General features: G+C 39.4%; 1 protein-coding gene across 1 annotated transcript in view; it reads left to right on the forward strand.

Moving 5' to 3' along the window:
- The window catches only part of BUB1 (BUB1 mitotic checkpoint serine/threonine kinase), a 51,506-nt gene that overhangs the window by 24,823 nt on the left and 8,777 nt on the right, over nucleotides 1–17,906 (forward strand). Inside the window, exons 14-19 of the mRNA XM_075563145.1 lie at nucleotides 392–491; nucleotides 1,420–1,501; nucleotides 4,592–4,766; nucleotides 12,772–12,856; nucleotides 16,365–16,582; nucleotides 17,190–17,333. Of these exons, the coding sequence (XP_075419260.1) occupies nucleotides 392–491; nucleotides 1,420–1,501; nucleotides 4,592–4,766; nucleotides 12,772–12,856; nucleotides 16,365–16,582; nucleotides 17,190–17,333 (804 nt within the window). The remainder of the gene's footprint in view (nucleotides 1–391; nucleotides 492–1,419; nucleotides 1,502–4,591; nucleotides 4,767–12,771; nucleotides 12,857–16,364; nucleotides 16,583–17,189; nucleotides 17,334–17,906) is intronic.

A 17,906-nucleotide genomic window follows, 5' to 3' on the forward strand; every position in this document is an offset into this window, starting at 1 on the left:
CGTTAGCATCACTGTGAGTCAGAACTGACTTCACAGCCGTGGGTTTGCCTTTAGTGTACAAGATGTGGCCTTGCCCTTGATTAACTTGCCACATGACGACAGGGGGAATGTGTGAAATACAAATACAGCAGGACTAGACAGTCTTCTATGAGGTATGTTTTGTTTCGTTTTTAAATAAGTAAATGCTAAGAAGGACAGAATCCCGTGGGTAGCAACGCCCAACTGGTTTTAGTACTCAGGTTATGACACGAGCCTTTCTCACAGTGTGATGGTGGTGCAGAGTGTTGGAGAGCCATAGACAAGTTCATATTTGTTTAGAGCTTAGAGTTGAAGTTTAACATAAAATTTATACTTAATCTTTTCTAATATGGTAAATGTTGTTATATTTCAGAAAATGCACAGTCATCTGGGATTTGGGGAGTCAATAAAATTATTTCTTCTTTGACTCCTGCTTTTCCTGTATTTGAAGATGGAAACAAAGAAAATTATGGGTAAGCACGCACCTAATTAATTTGGAGATGATATATATGTCTTAAGAGCCCTGGCGGCATAGTGGATGGCATGTTGGGCTGCTAACTACCTGCAAGGCTAGCAGTTCTCAGCTACCAGCTGCTGTGACGGAGAGAGAGATGAGGCTTTCTACTTGAGTAACAATTTATAGTCCACAGGAGGACTTCTAGTCTGTCCTGAAGGGTCACTATAAGTTGAAATCACCTCAATGACAGTGATTGATATATTTTCAGAGTAACAGAGAGAAGCTGATGAGGTCCCTTAGGGAGACAAGGTGGTAAGGCGGTGATGACAAAATGCTGTCTTGTTAGTACCATGTCTGGCATTGGATGGGCCTTCTGATCACATGACGGGGTGGTTTTTGCAACAGTTTTCTCCAGATCTTATAAATTCTGGAGAGAAGACAGACCCGAAAGAAAAACTGTATGATAGTAAGCTATAAAAGAAATAAGAAGTTTATTACAGATTTGAAATTGTCTTAAATGTGAGTGAATTCACCAGTACAGGGATCCAGACGTGCTCTAGATTGTATGGTAGTACTTTGTATTGAAGGATTAATAATGTAGAGAAGGAGAAGTGGCTTCTATGGGAAAGGCTGCAGAGAGAATGTGTCAGAAAGCTGAGCGGCATTGCTTTAGAGTCATCGCTAGAGGAAGAGTGTGATAGTTCTGGAATTTTCCCTGTTGGCAGGTGCAGGCATAGCAAGAGACAGATGGCATTGTGAAGGGCATGGCCAACTCTCAAGGAGGGATTCCATAGCTAGACCTGTGAATTAAAAAATATACGGTATCCATGCCATGACTAGAACTGCTGTATATGTAAGGGATACCACTCCTTAAATAATTTGTCTGTTACTCTCATTTAAGTTAGCACACTTTATTGTTTATACTTTTACAAAACTCTCCCTAGATTACCACAGCCTAAAAATAAACCCACTGGAGCTAGGACCTTTGGAGAGCGCTCTGTGAGCAGCCGTTCTACAAAACCAAATGTAAGTAAATCTCTTTGTCCATAGACATATTTGGCCTACTGCCCCTTTTTCATGTTTATACACATACATACACACACCTACACACACACATATAGTTGTCCTATCATCCATTTTACATATGTATGTATGGATATATATATATATATATTTGTCCTATCATCCATAATCCAGGATAAAGTGTAGCTATCTGCTTTTGCCACGACCCTGGATCATTCCAGCACCCCTTGGTGGGAGCCATATCTCCCACTTTGAAAAACATCGGTTTATGCAATAAATCTTACAACCGTTCCTCTTCATATTACCTCATGATTGTGACCCTCGAATAAAACAGTATATATAAACCCATGCTGAAAAGTACTCAAGACAATCTTATGTAATGAATATGTATCTTATGGAATATGATAATGAGAAGAAAATATCTGAATTAAATTGGAGGAGCCCTGGTGGCACAGTGGTTATATGTTGGCTGCTACCTACGAGGTCAGCCGTTGGAAACCACCAGCCCCGCTGCAGGAGCAGGATGGGGCTTTCTACTCCCATCTAGGTTTCTAGGTCTCAGAAACTCACAGGGCGCTTCTCCCCTGTCCTGTAGGGTCAGTAGGAATCGGAATCAACTCTGTGGCAGTGAATTGGGTCTGGTTAGTATCATCAATGTGCATCAGCAAACAAGCTTTGCGTGTTTTCTCTGTTTTATTATAGTAGTCGATACATACAGCCGTGTTCCGTTCTCTCCTAGCCTTGAATGTTACCCATTGTGTACTTGTCTCTCCATTCAGCAACTCTGGCTGTTGTGGTACACAGAGTTGGTACTGTAGTCATTCTTGCTGCAGAAATATGCTAAACTCTAGTTTGTGTTTTTAATTTCGCAGTGGGTTTTTTGTTGGTTTTGTTTCACTTTTCTATTGTGAATTTGGTAAATGTTCATGGAGCACATCTTCAGTTTTTTAATAATTCATACATATTTTATTTCATGTCACTGATTGTAATCTCCATAATGTAACACCACTTATCCCACTTCCTTTGTGGGTTTCATTCCTCCTTTTTTCCTAATACTGTGTGCTTTGTTCTTGAGTAAATGCTGCCCTAAAGATCTGAAACGGCTAAATATTCCAACATGGGAATAAGTTCCGTTCCAGACCTAAAGGATGACAGAGGGGCTTAAATTTACCTCTCTCTGTTCAGTCAATAAGCACGGTCCCTTTCTTGGTTTGTGTGCTGTTTTCCACATTTTCAAGCTCTACTTAAGCCTTTCTGACGGGATGCTCTGTAGAGCAGTTGGGAGCCGAGCACCACCGTATCGTCGACTGTCCTCAAGGTTCTGGAAAGTGATATTTGCATGATTTCTTAAATCCTGTGGACTAATAGTTTCCATATCTCTGCATTTTCATGATTCTCTTTTCCTCTTGACAGAGAGAGTAAGACCAGTAGTTGAACTGTAGATTGCTGCTCAAGTGTTTTTAAGGCCCCATTGGCTACTTACCAAAGTAGGATATTGAACATTGCCTTTGAATTCCACAGCGGATTCTTTTGAATAGGCTATTACCCAATCCTCTACCCATTTTAATCAACTGTTGGACTATTTTCTTCAAACTATTCCAGTTAACAGACTAGATATCAAATGAAGTGGCAGTATTTCTCAGGTTCAGTTTACCAAGCAAAGCCAATTATATGCTCTTTGACCGGGGTAAAAAAGCAAAAACAAAACACATTTTCTTGACCCTAATACAAGCCATTGCTTTATTTATATCCATGTAAGGAAATAACCAACCTATTTTTCCTCCCACTTTGGCAAAGATACCCTGGAATATATGAAGACAATGCAGTGTATATTTTAAAAGGTGTGGAATTTTATGGACACAAAATAGTTTGTCAAAAAGGAGACTGAATTTTCTGTCTTTATGCACAGATTCTAAAATTTTACCTCTGCACTCAAGGAGAAATAGCTCATTCTAGCACTAGGGCAAGAAAAATATAATTTTTTAACTTAAAAATAAGATTTTATAAAGATAGGGACATGTCAAAAGTACAGAGCGGCCAATTTAAACAAACTAGTGCCTGAAGCTGGAACAATGTGAGCAAAAAATAAAGTGATAAGTGGTTGACACCTAAGAAATAAAACTACATTCATACAGATATAAAATAATTACGGAAGTGGCTTTAATACATCCACAAATTCTTGGATGTTCTCTCTAGCAGATGGGTCATACATTTCCTTCTCCCTTTATTTATTTATTTATATATTTATTTATATATTTATTTTTGTTTTATTTTAATGCCCCCCACCCCCATTTCCTTCTCCTTAAGTGTAAACTGAATTTAGTGATTTGGTTCTAATAAAAAGATGATAAAAAAGAAAAAAATGGTGACTTGATAGTACAGAAGAAGAAGAAACTTCCTTCACCAAGTGATTGCTTCATTTTACCACTAATAAATTGAGTTGCTGTCTTGTATCCCCCAATGGGAGAGAGGCGCTTTTCTTCTAGTTGTCTTCCACGAAAAGCAAGCGACTAGTGCAACAACATTAAACAAATCCAAGCTAGCAAGACAATCTACAAAATTCTTGACCCGTACTTTTTCCAAAAAGCACAAAGGAGACTGATAAGCTGTCACAGGGTAGAGGAGACGGGGAAGTATGACTAAAGTGCAACTGGGTATCTTGACTTGACTTCCTGGAACAGAACTAGGACATTCTAGAGGGAAACTGGTAAAACCCAAATCAAGTATGCAGTTAGTAGGAGCGTGTGCATTGATGCCTTAGCTTTTACAGATGTATATGATAAAATGTTATTAATAGAGGAAGAATGAAAAAGGGAACTCTATGCAATCTTTGTAACTTTTCCACAAATTCAAACATTTAACAAGCAAACACTCAATACTTCCATGAGAGATGTGATTCCTTTGGAGTCTGTTAACAGTGGAGTATAGTTCTGGGCAAAAGCACAGAACAGTGAAGTCTTGGCTGTGTACTAACCAGGGCTCAGCATCTGTTTTGTTTTTCATTAGTGTTTGTAATCTCTTGAGAAATATTACTGTATCACGTTGCTTGGACCCCATAAAAGGAGCCTCGGTGCTTTTCATCCTCTCTTTCAGGAAGTGCCACAGGCTGAAGAGTTCTTAGATGATTCAACAGTATGGGGAATCCGCTGCAACAAGACCCTGGCACCCATTCCTAAGAGCACAGGAGACTTTACATCTGCTGCTCAGCTTGCATCTACCCCATTCCACAAAGTCCCCGCAGATTCTGTGAACGCAGTAGAAGATAAAGGTGCGTGTGACACTATTTAAATGTCCATTTTCTGCCAATTCTGATTCTATATTATAGAAATTCTAACTAAGAGATTTGGAAAGCATAATATTCATTTATTTTATTACTTGTGTGATTTTTTTCTTGTGACATGCCATTTACACTAAGTGTACAATAAGAGAAAAACCTATCAGAATTTAAGGGCAACTTTTTTTTTCTTTTCTTTTTTTACATTTTATTAGGGGCTCATACAACTCTTATCACAATCCATACATATACATACATCAATTGTATAAAGCACATCTGCACATTCCCTGCCCCAATCATTCTCAAAGCATTTGCTCTCCACTTAAGCCCTTTGCATCAGGTCCTTTTTTTTTACCCCTCCCTCCCCGCTCCCCCCTCCCTCCTGTGCCCTTGGTAGTTTATACATTGTTATTTTGTCATATCTTGCCCTATCCGGAGTCTCCCTTCTCCCCCTTCTCTGCCATCCATATCCCAGGGAGGAGGTCACATGTGGATCCTTGTGATCAGTTCCCCCTTTCCAACCCACTCACCCTCCACTCTCCCAGCCCCGCCCCTCATACCCCTGGTCCTGAAGGTATCGTCCACCCTGGATTCCCTGTGCCTCCAGCTCCCATATGCACCAGTGTACAACCTCTGCTCTATCCAGTCCTGCAAGGTAGAGTTCGGATCATGGTAGTTGGGGGGAGGGTATATCCAGGATCTGGGGGAAAGCTGTGTTCTTCATCGGTACTACATCACACCCTGACTGACCCATCTCCTCTCCTAAACCCCTCTATGAGGGGATCTCCAATGGCCAACACTTGGGCCTTGGGTCTCCACTCTGCACTTCTCCCTTCATTCAATATGGTATATATATATATATATATATATATATACACACACACATACATACATATATATACATTTTTTTTTGCATGATGCCTTATACCTGGTCCCTTTGGTACCTCGTGTAAAGGCAACTTTTACAAAGTCCAACCCACTTAATATGTTGCTGTTAACTGCCATCAAGTTGGGCATTGATCTTGGGAGGCCACAAAGACACGATGAATCACTGCCTAGTCTTTCTCCATCCCCAAGATGGGTTGCTTATCTTATTGTTCTGATCCCTAAATTTCCACTGGCTGATCTTCAGAAGTAGATGACTGGGCCTTTCTTAGTCCTTCTTACTCTGGAAGCTTCACAGACAGGCAATGCCTAGGTGTGAGGTATGTTAGCTGGGAATCAAACTAGGTCTTTGATACAGGGCACAAGAAACAGTCTACTAAACTACCAACATCTCTCTCCCAATTATATAATATATGTTTATTTTATGGAGCAAAGATTGACTTGTCAAGAATTTTATCTTGCTTGGATCCATGATCAATGCTCATAGAATCAACAGTCAAGAGATCAAAGGACACATTGCATTAGGTGAATCTGCTGGACAAGACCTCTTCAAAGTGTTAAAAAGCAAGGATGTTACTGTGAGGACCAAGGTATGCCTGACCCAGGCAATGGTATTTTTGATTGTCTCATATGCATGTGAGAAAGTTGGACATATTGAATAAGATTAAACAATAGGAAAATAGGTTCTTTTGAACTATGGTGTTGGGGAAGCATATTCACAGTGCCACGGAGTACCAAAAGAACAAACAACCCTATCTTAGAAGACATACAGGCAGACCTCTCCTTTGAGGCAAGTATGGTGAGACGTCCTCTCACATACTGTAGACACCAAGAGAGATCAGCCCCTGGAGCAGGACACCATGCGCAGTAAAGTGGCGGGCGGCAAGAAAGGGGAAGACTCCGCGAGAAGGGCTGACAGTGGCTGTCACAAAGCGCTCGAGCCTAAGAGTGGTGAGGCCGGCGCAGGGCCGGCGGTGCTCCCCTCCGCCGTGCATTTGAGTCGCTGTGCGTGAGAACCAACTCAACAGCACGACAGGCTGTTGGACCACTACAAGTGATGGGAAGCTGTATCTTCTCATTACTAACTGTAAGGAGCCAATTTTAGATTCTTTATTATGTCCCGATAAAATGTGTTTTAGAGATGTAGTATTGCCAACTAAACACCATACTCAGAAAATCATGTTTTCCTGTTACTTTCTATTGTTTTGGTCATATACCGTCTAAAGAATAATGAAGCTCTTGAAATGGTTCTTATTTCTATCCCACCCCGGTGCGACACCATTTATGAAAGAGCTTTATGTAGTTGAATTGAACCCTAAATATGACATTTTTTGTTGAGTATACATACTTCTTAGATATTTAGTACTAGCCTATAAATATATATAATAATCTACTTACCATTTACATGAGGCCTAATATACAAGCTGTTGGGCTACTAACAGGAAATCAGTGGTTCAAATCCATTCACTTCTTGGGGGAAGATGAGACAGTCTGCGTTTTGTAAATATTTACAGCCTAAAACACACTATGGATTAATCCTATAATGTCCTATAGGGTCACTATAGGTGGCCGATATACTAGCCAAACTATTACTACTAACATTTTTTCTTTTAAGCAGGTATTACCTAAGCAAAAATGAAAGATCTGTCCTACAATTACATTTCCATGGGTAGAAACATATACTTTTTAAAAAAAGACATTTGTATTAGGGACTCATGCAACTCTTATCACAATCCATACATACATCAATTGTGTAAAGCACATTTGTACATTCATTGCCCTCATCAATCTCAAAACATTTGCTCTCCACTTAAGCCCCTGGTATCAGGTCCTCATTTTTTCCCCTCCCTCATTTTTTCCCCTCCCTCCCCACTCCCCTTTCCCTCATGAGCCCTTGATAATTTATAAGTTATTATTTTGTCATATCTTGCCTGGTCTGATGTCTCCCTTCACCCACTTTTCTGTTGTCCGTCCCCCAGGGAGGAGGTCACATGTAGATCCGTGTAATTGGTTCCCTCTTTCCAGCCCACTCTCCCTCTACCCTCCCAGTATCGCCACTCACCCCACTGGCCCTGAAGGTATCATCCACCCTGGATTCCCTGTGTTTCAAGTAGAAACATATTCTAATGTGAAGTAAAAAACATTGTAAACCTGAAAAATTTTGATGGAGGAGTAAGAATTTCTTCTTAGAAAAATTCCCTGTTGTATTTCTTTTAGAATTTTAAAGGAGAGTTCAGTTGAAGCTTGAACCATTGTCAAATACCATCACAAGTTCCCACTTGAAGTTTTTAAAAAAGACTTTTTCCACTAGGGAAAACTAGCTTAATAATCAAAAGTCTTTTAAAAAGTCAAATGTTAGCTGTTTGTGTAGAGTATGGGTCATTTTGGTTCTACAAACAGAAGGTAATGTTCTAGGACTAAAAAGAATTAGCACTTATTCACTGAAGCAATATCTAGTAAAATTTAATCAAGTGTTAGCATCATGGTAGTTTATTCTACATTTCTGCCCTGTCTATTGATACTCTGGACCTTCTTTCCTGAAGTAGTGTTATAGATTATAGATATCATTTTTAAAAGCTAATACATACTGATAATAGAATTTTGAAGTAATTTTCTCCCTATTTTAAAAAATAGCAAAATGTCTCCCACTTACCTTTCATTGGCGCCTGCTGTGGTGACTTAGGATGCTGTGACGTCGGAGACGCTGCCATGGGTATCTCAGGTGCCTGCGTGGTCCCCAGGGTAGACAGATTTCAGCGGAGCTACCAGACCACACCTGAAAAAAGAACTTGACTCCCTGCTTCTGAAACAAAATTAGCTCGTGAAACCCTCTTGGATCACACTGGAACCTCGTTTGTGATATAGTGCTGTAAAATGAACCCCTCGAGTTGGAAGGCACTCAAAATCTGACCAGAAAGAGTTGACACCTCAAAGTAAAGTCAGCTTTAATGAGGAGGATGGGGGAGAGGTTTCATGTGATAAATGTCATAGGACTCAACCTGGGAAGAATCAACCTCAGACATGCATTTGTTATTGCAATATGTAATGTACAAAACAGGAACCAAGGAAAATTGCAGAATGTCAAAAATGAAGTGAAGTGCTTGAAGATTTGTAAATTGAAATGAATGTTTTGAATTAGATAATTATATGGTCTATTATGCTGGTATCAAAGTTATCTAGTGCTGTGAAACAGACATCAGAAATGAGTGGGCTTAACAAAGTAATTCTTTTCACAGTTCAGGAGTTTAGAAGTCTAAATTCAGAGCAATAGCTGCAGGGCAAAGCTTTCCCTCTCTGTCAACTCTAGAAAGACCTGTTTCTTTAGCTTTTGATTCCTAGGAGGTCTTTGTGTCTAGATGCCTGTCTTCTCTGCTCACTCATTCCTCAGTGAATTTAGAGCCACGGGCATAGAGGGTAGGCTTGGCAGCACATTTGGAAGCATAATTCAGTCCAGAGAAGCCAGAAATAAGAACGTAAGACAGAACAGCACCATATTCAAGTGTTAACAAACCCAGGGACAAGGGAACACCTCTGATTTAAAATTGATGGTGAGGAGGATGTAGGATTCCTGGTAGGACGTGATCAAGGGCAATGTACCCAAGAGGAATTACTAAAACCCGAACGAAGGCAATCATAACTGTGGGACAAAAAGAAAGTCAAAGGAAACAGAGGAAAGAACTAGGAGGCAAAGGGCATTTTATAGAGGTCTAAATACAGGCTATATGCATATGTAAATATACTTATTTATAATGATAGGGAAATAGATCTATGTACATATATTTATATGTTAAGTGTTAAAGTAGCAGACGCACATTGGGCCTCTACTCAAGTCCTCCCTCAACACAAGAACCCTTTGTTCTAATAACCCGGCATTCTGTGATGCTCACATTCCCGACAAGATCACTGAAGACAAAATGGGTGCGTAAGCAAATGTGGTGAAGAAAGCTGATGGTGCCCGGCTATCAAAAGATATAGCGCCTGGGGTCTTAAAGACTTAAAGATAAACAAGTGGCCATTTAGCTGAGAGGCAACAAAGTCCACATGGAAGAAGCACACCAGCTTGTGTGATCGTCAGGTGTTGATGGGATCAGGTATCAGGCATCATAGACCCAGAACAAAAATTTTTTATCAATGTGAATGAGGGAGCATGTGGAGTAGAGACCCAAAGCCATCTGTAGACAACTGGACATCCCTTACAGAAGGGTCACAAGGAAGAGACGAGCCAGTCAGGGTTCAGTATAGCACCAATGAAACATATAACTTTCCTCTAGTTCTTCAATGCTTCCTCCCCCCACCCCCCACCCACTATCGTGATCCCAATTCTACCTTACAAATCTGGCTTGACAGGAAGGAGCATGTACACTGGTAGAGATCAGAGCTGGAAACACAGGGGACCCAGTACAGATAAACCCCTCAAGATCAATAATGAGTGTAGTCATACCAGGAGGTTAGGGGAAAGGTTCTGGGAGAAAGGGGTAACCGATCACAATGATCTACATATAACTCCCTTCCTGAGTGACAGACAACAGAAAAGTGGGTGAAGGGAGAGACATCAGTCAGTATAAGATATGAAAAATATAATTTATAATTTATCGATGGTTCATGAGGGGGCGAAAAATGAGTTGATACCAAGGGCTCAAGTAAAAAGAAAATGTTTTGAAAGTAATGATGGCAACATATGTGCTAATGTGCTTGACACCATGGATGAATGTTTGGATTGTCATAAGAGCTTTACAAGCCCCTATAAAGTGATTTTTAAAAAACAACTAAATAGCACCACATTCATTGGGGGAAAGATTTTTCTCTCTCTTTTTTCTTCAAAATCTCTTTTGAAGTACAGTGATACCAGTGACAGAATAATATCCATGCACCAACAAGGAAAGCCAATTAATATAACTATAACTCAAAATTTACATGCTAACCTTTAATACCACAGATGAAGAAGAAACGGAATATTTTACCAACTTTTGTATTTATCAAATATGTGAACAGAGTGCATTGATCGTCAAAATGTAATTGGTCATCAAAATATGAAAAAAGTGAAGAAGTAGTAGTAATGGTGGAAAAATGGCTTTGTCCATAGAAATAATGCTGGAGACAGATGATAGAATTTTGGAAGAGCAACAACTTACTCATCAGCTATTCCTTTTTTCAACAACATAGACAATAATAAACACCTGGACTTGGCCAGATGGAATACATAAGGGATCAAAACAACTGTTTCTGTGTATGCGATGATGAAGAATCTCAATAGCACCAGTCAGAACAGAGCCAGGGGTCAGATGGGAATAAGCCGTCAATTGTTCATATTCAAGTTAAAGCTGAAGAAAATTAAAGCAAGTCGATGAGAGCCGAAGTATAGCCTTGAGGATATTCCCTCAGGATTTAGAGACTACCTCTTAGGAATTGGTTTGGCACATTGAGCAGCAAATACTAAAGACCAGATGAATTAGTAGATGACATCAAACAACATACATGAATAAACTAAAAAAAAACATAAAAGGAAAGAGGAAAGAATAAAGTGGATGCAATAAGAGACTCTTGAAAGTAAAGCATCTAAAGTTAACAGAAGAAAAGAACTAAAACCGTTCAACCAAGAATGTATGTGTAGCTCAAGAAAGCAAAATAATGTATATATTGAAATATGTACAGAGACCTGGGGTTAGAAAACCAAAAATGGACTAACACATTCAGACTTTCTCAAGCTGAAATGAAGAAGAAATTCAAGGCTCAAGTTGCAATATTGAAGGATTCTACAAGCAAAACGTTGAATGGCACAACCAACATCAAAAGAAGATGGAAGGAATACGCAAAGTCACTTTACCAAACAGAATTGATCGATAGTCATCCATTTCAGAAGGTAGCATAAGACCAAAACCCAGTGTTGCTGAAGGAAGAAGTCCAAGTTGCTCTGGAAGGGATTGGCAAAAACAAGGTCCAGGAGTTGATGGGGAAGACCATTTGAGATGCTTCAGTAATTAGATACAATCCAGCAAGTGTTTGCCTGTATCAAGAAAGTTTGTTGGCCAATCAACTAGAAAAGATCCATGTATGTACCCATTCCCAAGAAGCGTGATCTGATGGAAAGCAGAAATCATCAAACAATATCATTAATGTCACATGCAAGTAAAATATTGCTGAGGAGAAGTTTAAAATATTTACAGCAACATAGTCAGGAAACCAGAAATTCTAGCCAGATTTGGGAGTGGACATGGTAAAAAGAATATCAGTACTGATACCAGATGGAGAAAATCCCCCAAAGATGTTTCCCTATGTTGAAATGAGTATGCAAGGATATTCAGCTGTGGATTGTAACCCTTGAATAAATAAAGTGAAAATGGAAATTTCAGCTCACTCATGCTCACCAAAGAACCTACACATAGACCAACAGGCAGTTGTACAGACACAACAAAGGGATACTCCCTGGTTTAAAGTTGGGAAAAGTGTGCCCCAGTTGTTTCTTTTCACCATTCGTATTTAATCTGGATGCTGAATAAATAATCTGAGAAGCTGAGCTGGACTACATGAGATGACTTTGACATCAGGATTGGAAGCGGACTCATTGACAAGCCGTGATAAGCAAGAGATGCAGCCTTGCCTGCTGAAAGTGAAGAGGACTGGACCAAAGGCTAAGGTCTTTCATGGGATTGGAAACAGTATAGCCAGACTGTTCTTAGGTGCCACCGAACTGGTTCTGACCCACAGCAAGCAACCTTATGACTCAGTGATGCTGAGAATTTATTTCATGTACTCTGGACATCTAATCAGGAGAGGATGTCATGGACAGGCTATCATGACTGGTAAAGCAGAGGATCAGTACAAAAGGTGACGCTCAATGAGAAAGATTAACATGAGGATACAACAACAGGCTCAAACATAGCAACAGTGGAGGATGGTGCTGGACCAGGCAGTGTTTCATTCTGTCTACATTGGGTTGCTATGAATTGGAGCCACTTGATAGCACCAGAGAATAGTAGCAATCGCATCTTTTACCATAAGTTCACAAAATGGAAGTCTTAATAAAAGTCAGTTTATAAAAAAATCCTAAATTTCATAGCCGTATGAAATTGTGTGTATTTCTAATGTATTTGTCTAAAATTTTTCTCTATTTCAGAGAATCTGGTATCAAACCTGTACAAGCATGTGACTTTAGACTATTGTGAAGAAAACGCGGACCCCTCAAAAACTAAAAAGTTCAGGTATTATGTGTGTGTGTATAATTCTGTTATTTTATCCATTTCCAGTTTAGTGTAATTTTTAAAATTGTGTAGAATACCTAATTCTTAAAGTCCTTAAAGATGAATAAAAGTTTATATTTGTTTGTTTTTTTATTGAAAACTAGGGAGTATTTTCTGTACATACAAACGCAGTGATGGCTCTAGACAGGTGGTATACTAGGGTGATTAGAGAAAAGCTTGGATCTTAGAGAAATTCTGGGAGAGCATTATCTTGTGACCAATTTCTACTCATTCGGGGTGCTGATTCACACCCTCTTTAGTAGCCTGATTGTTGCTGAACTGAGGAAGCACCTAATCGCTTCTTTGTTCTAATTAAAATTTAGGAAACTGAAGAGGAGATGACAGGCAGAAATGGTTAAGCTTCTTAAATGCTGGTGCAAAATGCAGACTTGCCATAAATTAATGCTTTGCCGAAGTATAATCCCACCACATTTGACTAGACTGGTAAATGTAGTAGATTAGAAAAAGTAACTACTGCCCTTTTGTTTTCTTCTTTTTTTTCTACTGTTTATATGCTAGGTGCTTGTGCTGTTCATATACTGTGTCCTTTAATTCAGGCGTACAGTAACCTTAGCAGTTGTAACTATTCTTCCCCGCCCCCCCTTTATGGATGAAGGATTCATGTGTCAGAAAGGCTAAGTCATTAACCTGAAGTCAGACAAGCTGCTAAATGTGAGAACTAGAATTTGAGCCCTGTATCTCTTATTTTAGAAACTTTTCAGTTCAAGCCTACCCCGCTGTTCCATGGGAGGAAGTTGAGGCTGTCTGTGCCCATAAAGATTTGCTGTCTGTCATTTAGAAATCAACTCACTGGCTGTGGCTTTGGGCTAGGTTTCTCTCACCACTGTCCTGTATTGCCTGTCACTTGGTATCAAAATTCCTTACTGAAAGCATTTTCTGACTTAAGATCTCACTAAATAGATGGGTGAATAAAGGATAGGAGCAAAATTTAGGAAAGAAAAAGTAAATAATAATATATATAAATAAATGGCTAGCTCATTAAAATCAGTACAAATAAAACAAATTTTACCTTTTGATTTAAAAATTGTACCCAACAAGCACAGTACATGTTGCCTTCTTTCTACATTTAACTAAACCTTTAGACTCACAGACTTCCAAAAGCCAAACTTGGCACAAGTCTAATTTAGAAAGATTTAAAAAACAGTTCCCACTAAGATATACATTGTCCAAGAAACTATGTGGTCTTTCTGTTTTGGGATTCCTCTCTTTTCCCCCAAACCCCACAATGTGACAGTTTAGTTGCAAGGAAATGATGATTTTGTTAAGTCCAGCTGCCAGATTTCCCTAGTTCAGAAGCCTCATTTCTTCTTTTTTTAAAATCATTTTTTTGGGGCTCTTACAGTTCCCATCATAATCCATATATACATCCATTGTGTCAGCACATTTATACATCTGTTGCCATCATCATCCTCAAAATACTTTCCCTCTACTTGAGTCCTCAGTATCAACCCCTCACTTTCTTTCCTCTCTCCCCTATGAACCCCCAATAATTTATAAATTATTATTTTATTCATGTCTTACACCAGCCGCTATCACCCCTGACCCACCCCTCCACTGTCTGTCCCCCTGGGAGAGGTTTCTACATCAACGTCAGCTCCCCCTCATCACTGCCCCCTCCTTCCCCCCCTCTAACTTTCCTTACTAGTATTGTTCCTATCATTATTGGTCCTGAGGGGTTTATCCGTCCTGGATGCCCTGTGTTGTGAGTTCTTATCTGTACCAGTGTATATGTTCCCATCTAGCCAGATTTTTAAGGTAGAATTCGGGTCATGATAGTGGGGGAGTAGGAAGCATTAAAGAACAGGAGGAAAATTGTGTGTTTTGGCAGTGCTACCCTGCACTCCGACTGGCTCGTCTGCTCCCTGTGGCCCTTCTGAAAGGGGATAGCCAACTGACTACAGATGCTCTTTGGTTTCCACTCTGCCCTCCCCTCATTCACATCCATATGATTTTGTTCTGTTTTGTTTTGGGTTTTTGATTCAGATACCACCATCCCATTGACAACTCATGATCACACAGGCTTTTGTGCTTCTTCCATGTGGGCCCTGTTGCCTCTCGGCTAGATGGCTGCTTGTTTATCCAGAAGCCTTATTTCTTTTCTCTTTTTTTAATCTATTCAGGTTGGGTTTTATTTATTTATCTTAACCTTTTTCATGTTGTATTTTGAATGTTATTATTTAACTTTTTTTGAAGCCTTATTTCTATAGATCTGAATCACTCCAAGAGTTAGCTTCCAGGTTCTCCATAAGGGACAGGTCCATACATGAGTTATCATAGTCAAGAAAACCTGAAGCTGTGACTGCACAGGAAACCCACTGCTTGTTGAGTCCACTCTGACTCATAATGACTACATAGGGTTTCTGAAGCTCTAGATCTTTATAGGAACAGACAGTCCCATCTTTCTACCTCAAATAGTGGGTTTGACCTTAAGGTTAGCAGTGACCTTGAGGTTAGCAGTCCAATGCTTGCTTAACAGGAACCACCAGAACCACCAGAGCTTCTTCAGTCTTTACAATTCTCCCAGTTTTTACCATATGATAAAACTGACATTCTGGCATTTCAGGTTTCCAGGGAAAAAGAGAAAGTTAAACAAAGGTCACACTCATGCAATAGGAGAAAGAATTGTGTTCATAATTCATGTGTCCTTATCATTTGGACACAGGTTACTAGTAGCAAGCAAGGCACATAGACGAACACCCTGGTGTGTGTGTGTGTGTGTGTGTGTGTGTGTGTGTGTGTGTGTGTGAACAATATGAAGTACTGAGGACATTTTTAACACCTAAAAAGCATGGATTAACTTATGTGCAGTCATTAAAGTCCGTGGGGACACAGACACCTGGCAGATACTACCTTTACCAAGTAGCCACCTCATCAGTGATGAGTTCTATTGGTACTACACCCGGAAAGGACAAGGGCACTTCATCTCTGTATTTTTCCCAAAACCCATAACTCCTGTTTAGTGCTGTGAAAACATTAGAAACCCCAAATTAAGAGACATCCTACAAAACACCTGACCACCAATCCTCAAGACTTGGAAACTAAGAAAAGACTTAGAAACATCATATATGAGAAAATAATAAGAGAATGTGAATGGTATCTTGAGTATATCCTACAGCAGAAAAATGACTCTGACAATCCAGTTAGGTTTAAAGTTTAGTCTGTAGTACATGAGCAATGCTGAGGAATATATGGAAATTCTCTATTATCTTTGCAACATTTCTTTAAATCAAAACTATTCCAGAATTAAAAGTCTTATTTTAAAAAACAGTGTAGTAAAATAAATCATTTGTGACAAGTGAAAATAGCAACATCAGAAGTTGCGATATAAATTCATATGTATGTATCCATGTGTATCTATATTTGTGTGTTTGTGTGTGTGCATATAGACTTAGATTATATGACTGTAGCTGACATTACCCACCTCTTCTCTGTCCCTTCACACATCCAGTCCAATTCAAGAAAAAAGCCCAGAACAAGCATTAACCACAGGCATACCCTCAGCACCTTTATTCGGTGTGATCCAGCCTGCTGCAGACGGTCTGCTTACCAGTGAAGCAGCGCAAAGCCTGGAGGCTTGTAAACTCACAGACCCTGATGCTGCCATGGAAGAGGACCCTCCTGACACCGGTGCTGGGCTCCCAGCAGAGCAGATGCACAGCAGTTCAGGTAAGAGTGTATGTGCTCAAGTGTGAACACATCCTTCATTTTAATTGCGCAGTGGAATGAGGGCGGTAGCTTGGGGAAACCTGCGAAGGAAGCTCAGAGAACCAGGGCTTGAATATCAGTGGGTGGAACCATAAGTTCAGACCCAGTTAGAAAATGGATCCATTTTTAATTTCAGAAGATAACAAAATACCTACTGTTTGAAGAGGAAATTATAGTGTAAACATCTAGAATGTGCCAGACCTTTTCATTTTAATATAGTTGTCTACATTTTACAGAAAAGCAGTAGCATTTCCAGGTGAGCGGAACAAATGGTTTTGTAGCAGGAGAACTGAGATTAGGCGAATAAAACACTCTCCCACCCCCACCACACTACAGCTTCTGGTGCTAATATCTTTTGTCACACTTGAACACTGCTCTAAATTTATGGATCTAAATGGCTATTGGCCATTTGTGCAGCACTACCAATTTTGACTTAACCAATGAAACTTGAAGGATAAGGCTTTCCAAAGCCTAATTAATGAATGTCCACTTGATTTATCGATAACTTCTTCAGTAAAATTATTGGATACTGAATTTGTTTTTCCTTTTTTGTTCCCATTCTTTTAAGACTTCATTGTTGAAAACCCATGGGATAATACACTGATTCGCAAACTTTTAAAGGGGCTTCCGAAGCCAGTGGAATCCCATCCAAATGCTTTTGAGTGGCAGTATAAACTTCCACCCGTCAAACCCAAGACGGGGTTTCAGTTGGGTAAGAACTATGTGGGCAATATCACTTTAAATATCTCTGTCTGTGTGGAAAGCTGATGAGTTCACATGTGTGGGATTCTCCTCTTATTGATTCTCCTCTTATCTTTGTTTACCCCTACAGTAAATAGCAATTGTATATATAGTATTAAACTGAGAATATTTTGTTTAGCTGTAAATTAAGCTGTAGAATTGTAATCACTTTGGGAGTAATACTACATAACTTTGTAGAGTACATGCTGTTCGATTATTTCTATACATTGCCTTTATTGAAGATTTTTACATCTTTATTAATAGTCTGTATTTTTTTTTAAATGTTGTTTCCTCTCTTGGTAGGGTAGCACTTGGATCATCTGATTTAGTAGGAAGTTTTGCCTCTGCTCCTGTTTTCTAGGAGAGGTTATAGGAAATTAGTATCATTTTTTAAAACCATCTGAGCCTAGTGCTTTCCATTTTGGAAAGTTATTAATTATTAATCTAAGGTTGTTAATAAATATAACCCCATTCAGATTATTTTTCATTGTGAGGAATTTTGATAGATTGTGTTTTTCATCTACGTTATCAAATTTGTGACTAT

This window comes from Tenrec ecaudatus, chromosome 11 (genome assembly GCF_050624435.1).
Source record: "Tenrec ecaudatus isolate mTenEca1 chromosome 11, mTenEca1.hap1, whole genome shotgun sequence".
Lineage (NCBI taxonomy): Eukaryota > Metazoa > Chordata > Mammalia > Afrosoricida > Tenrecidae > Tenrec > Tenrec ecaudatus.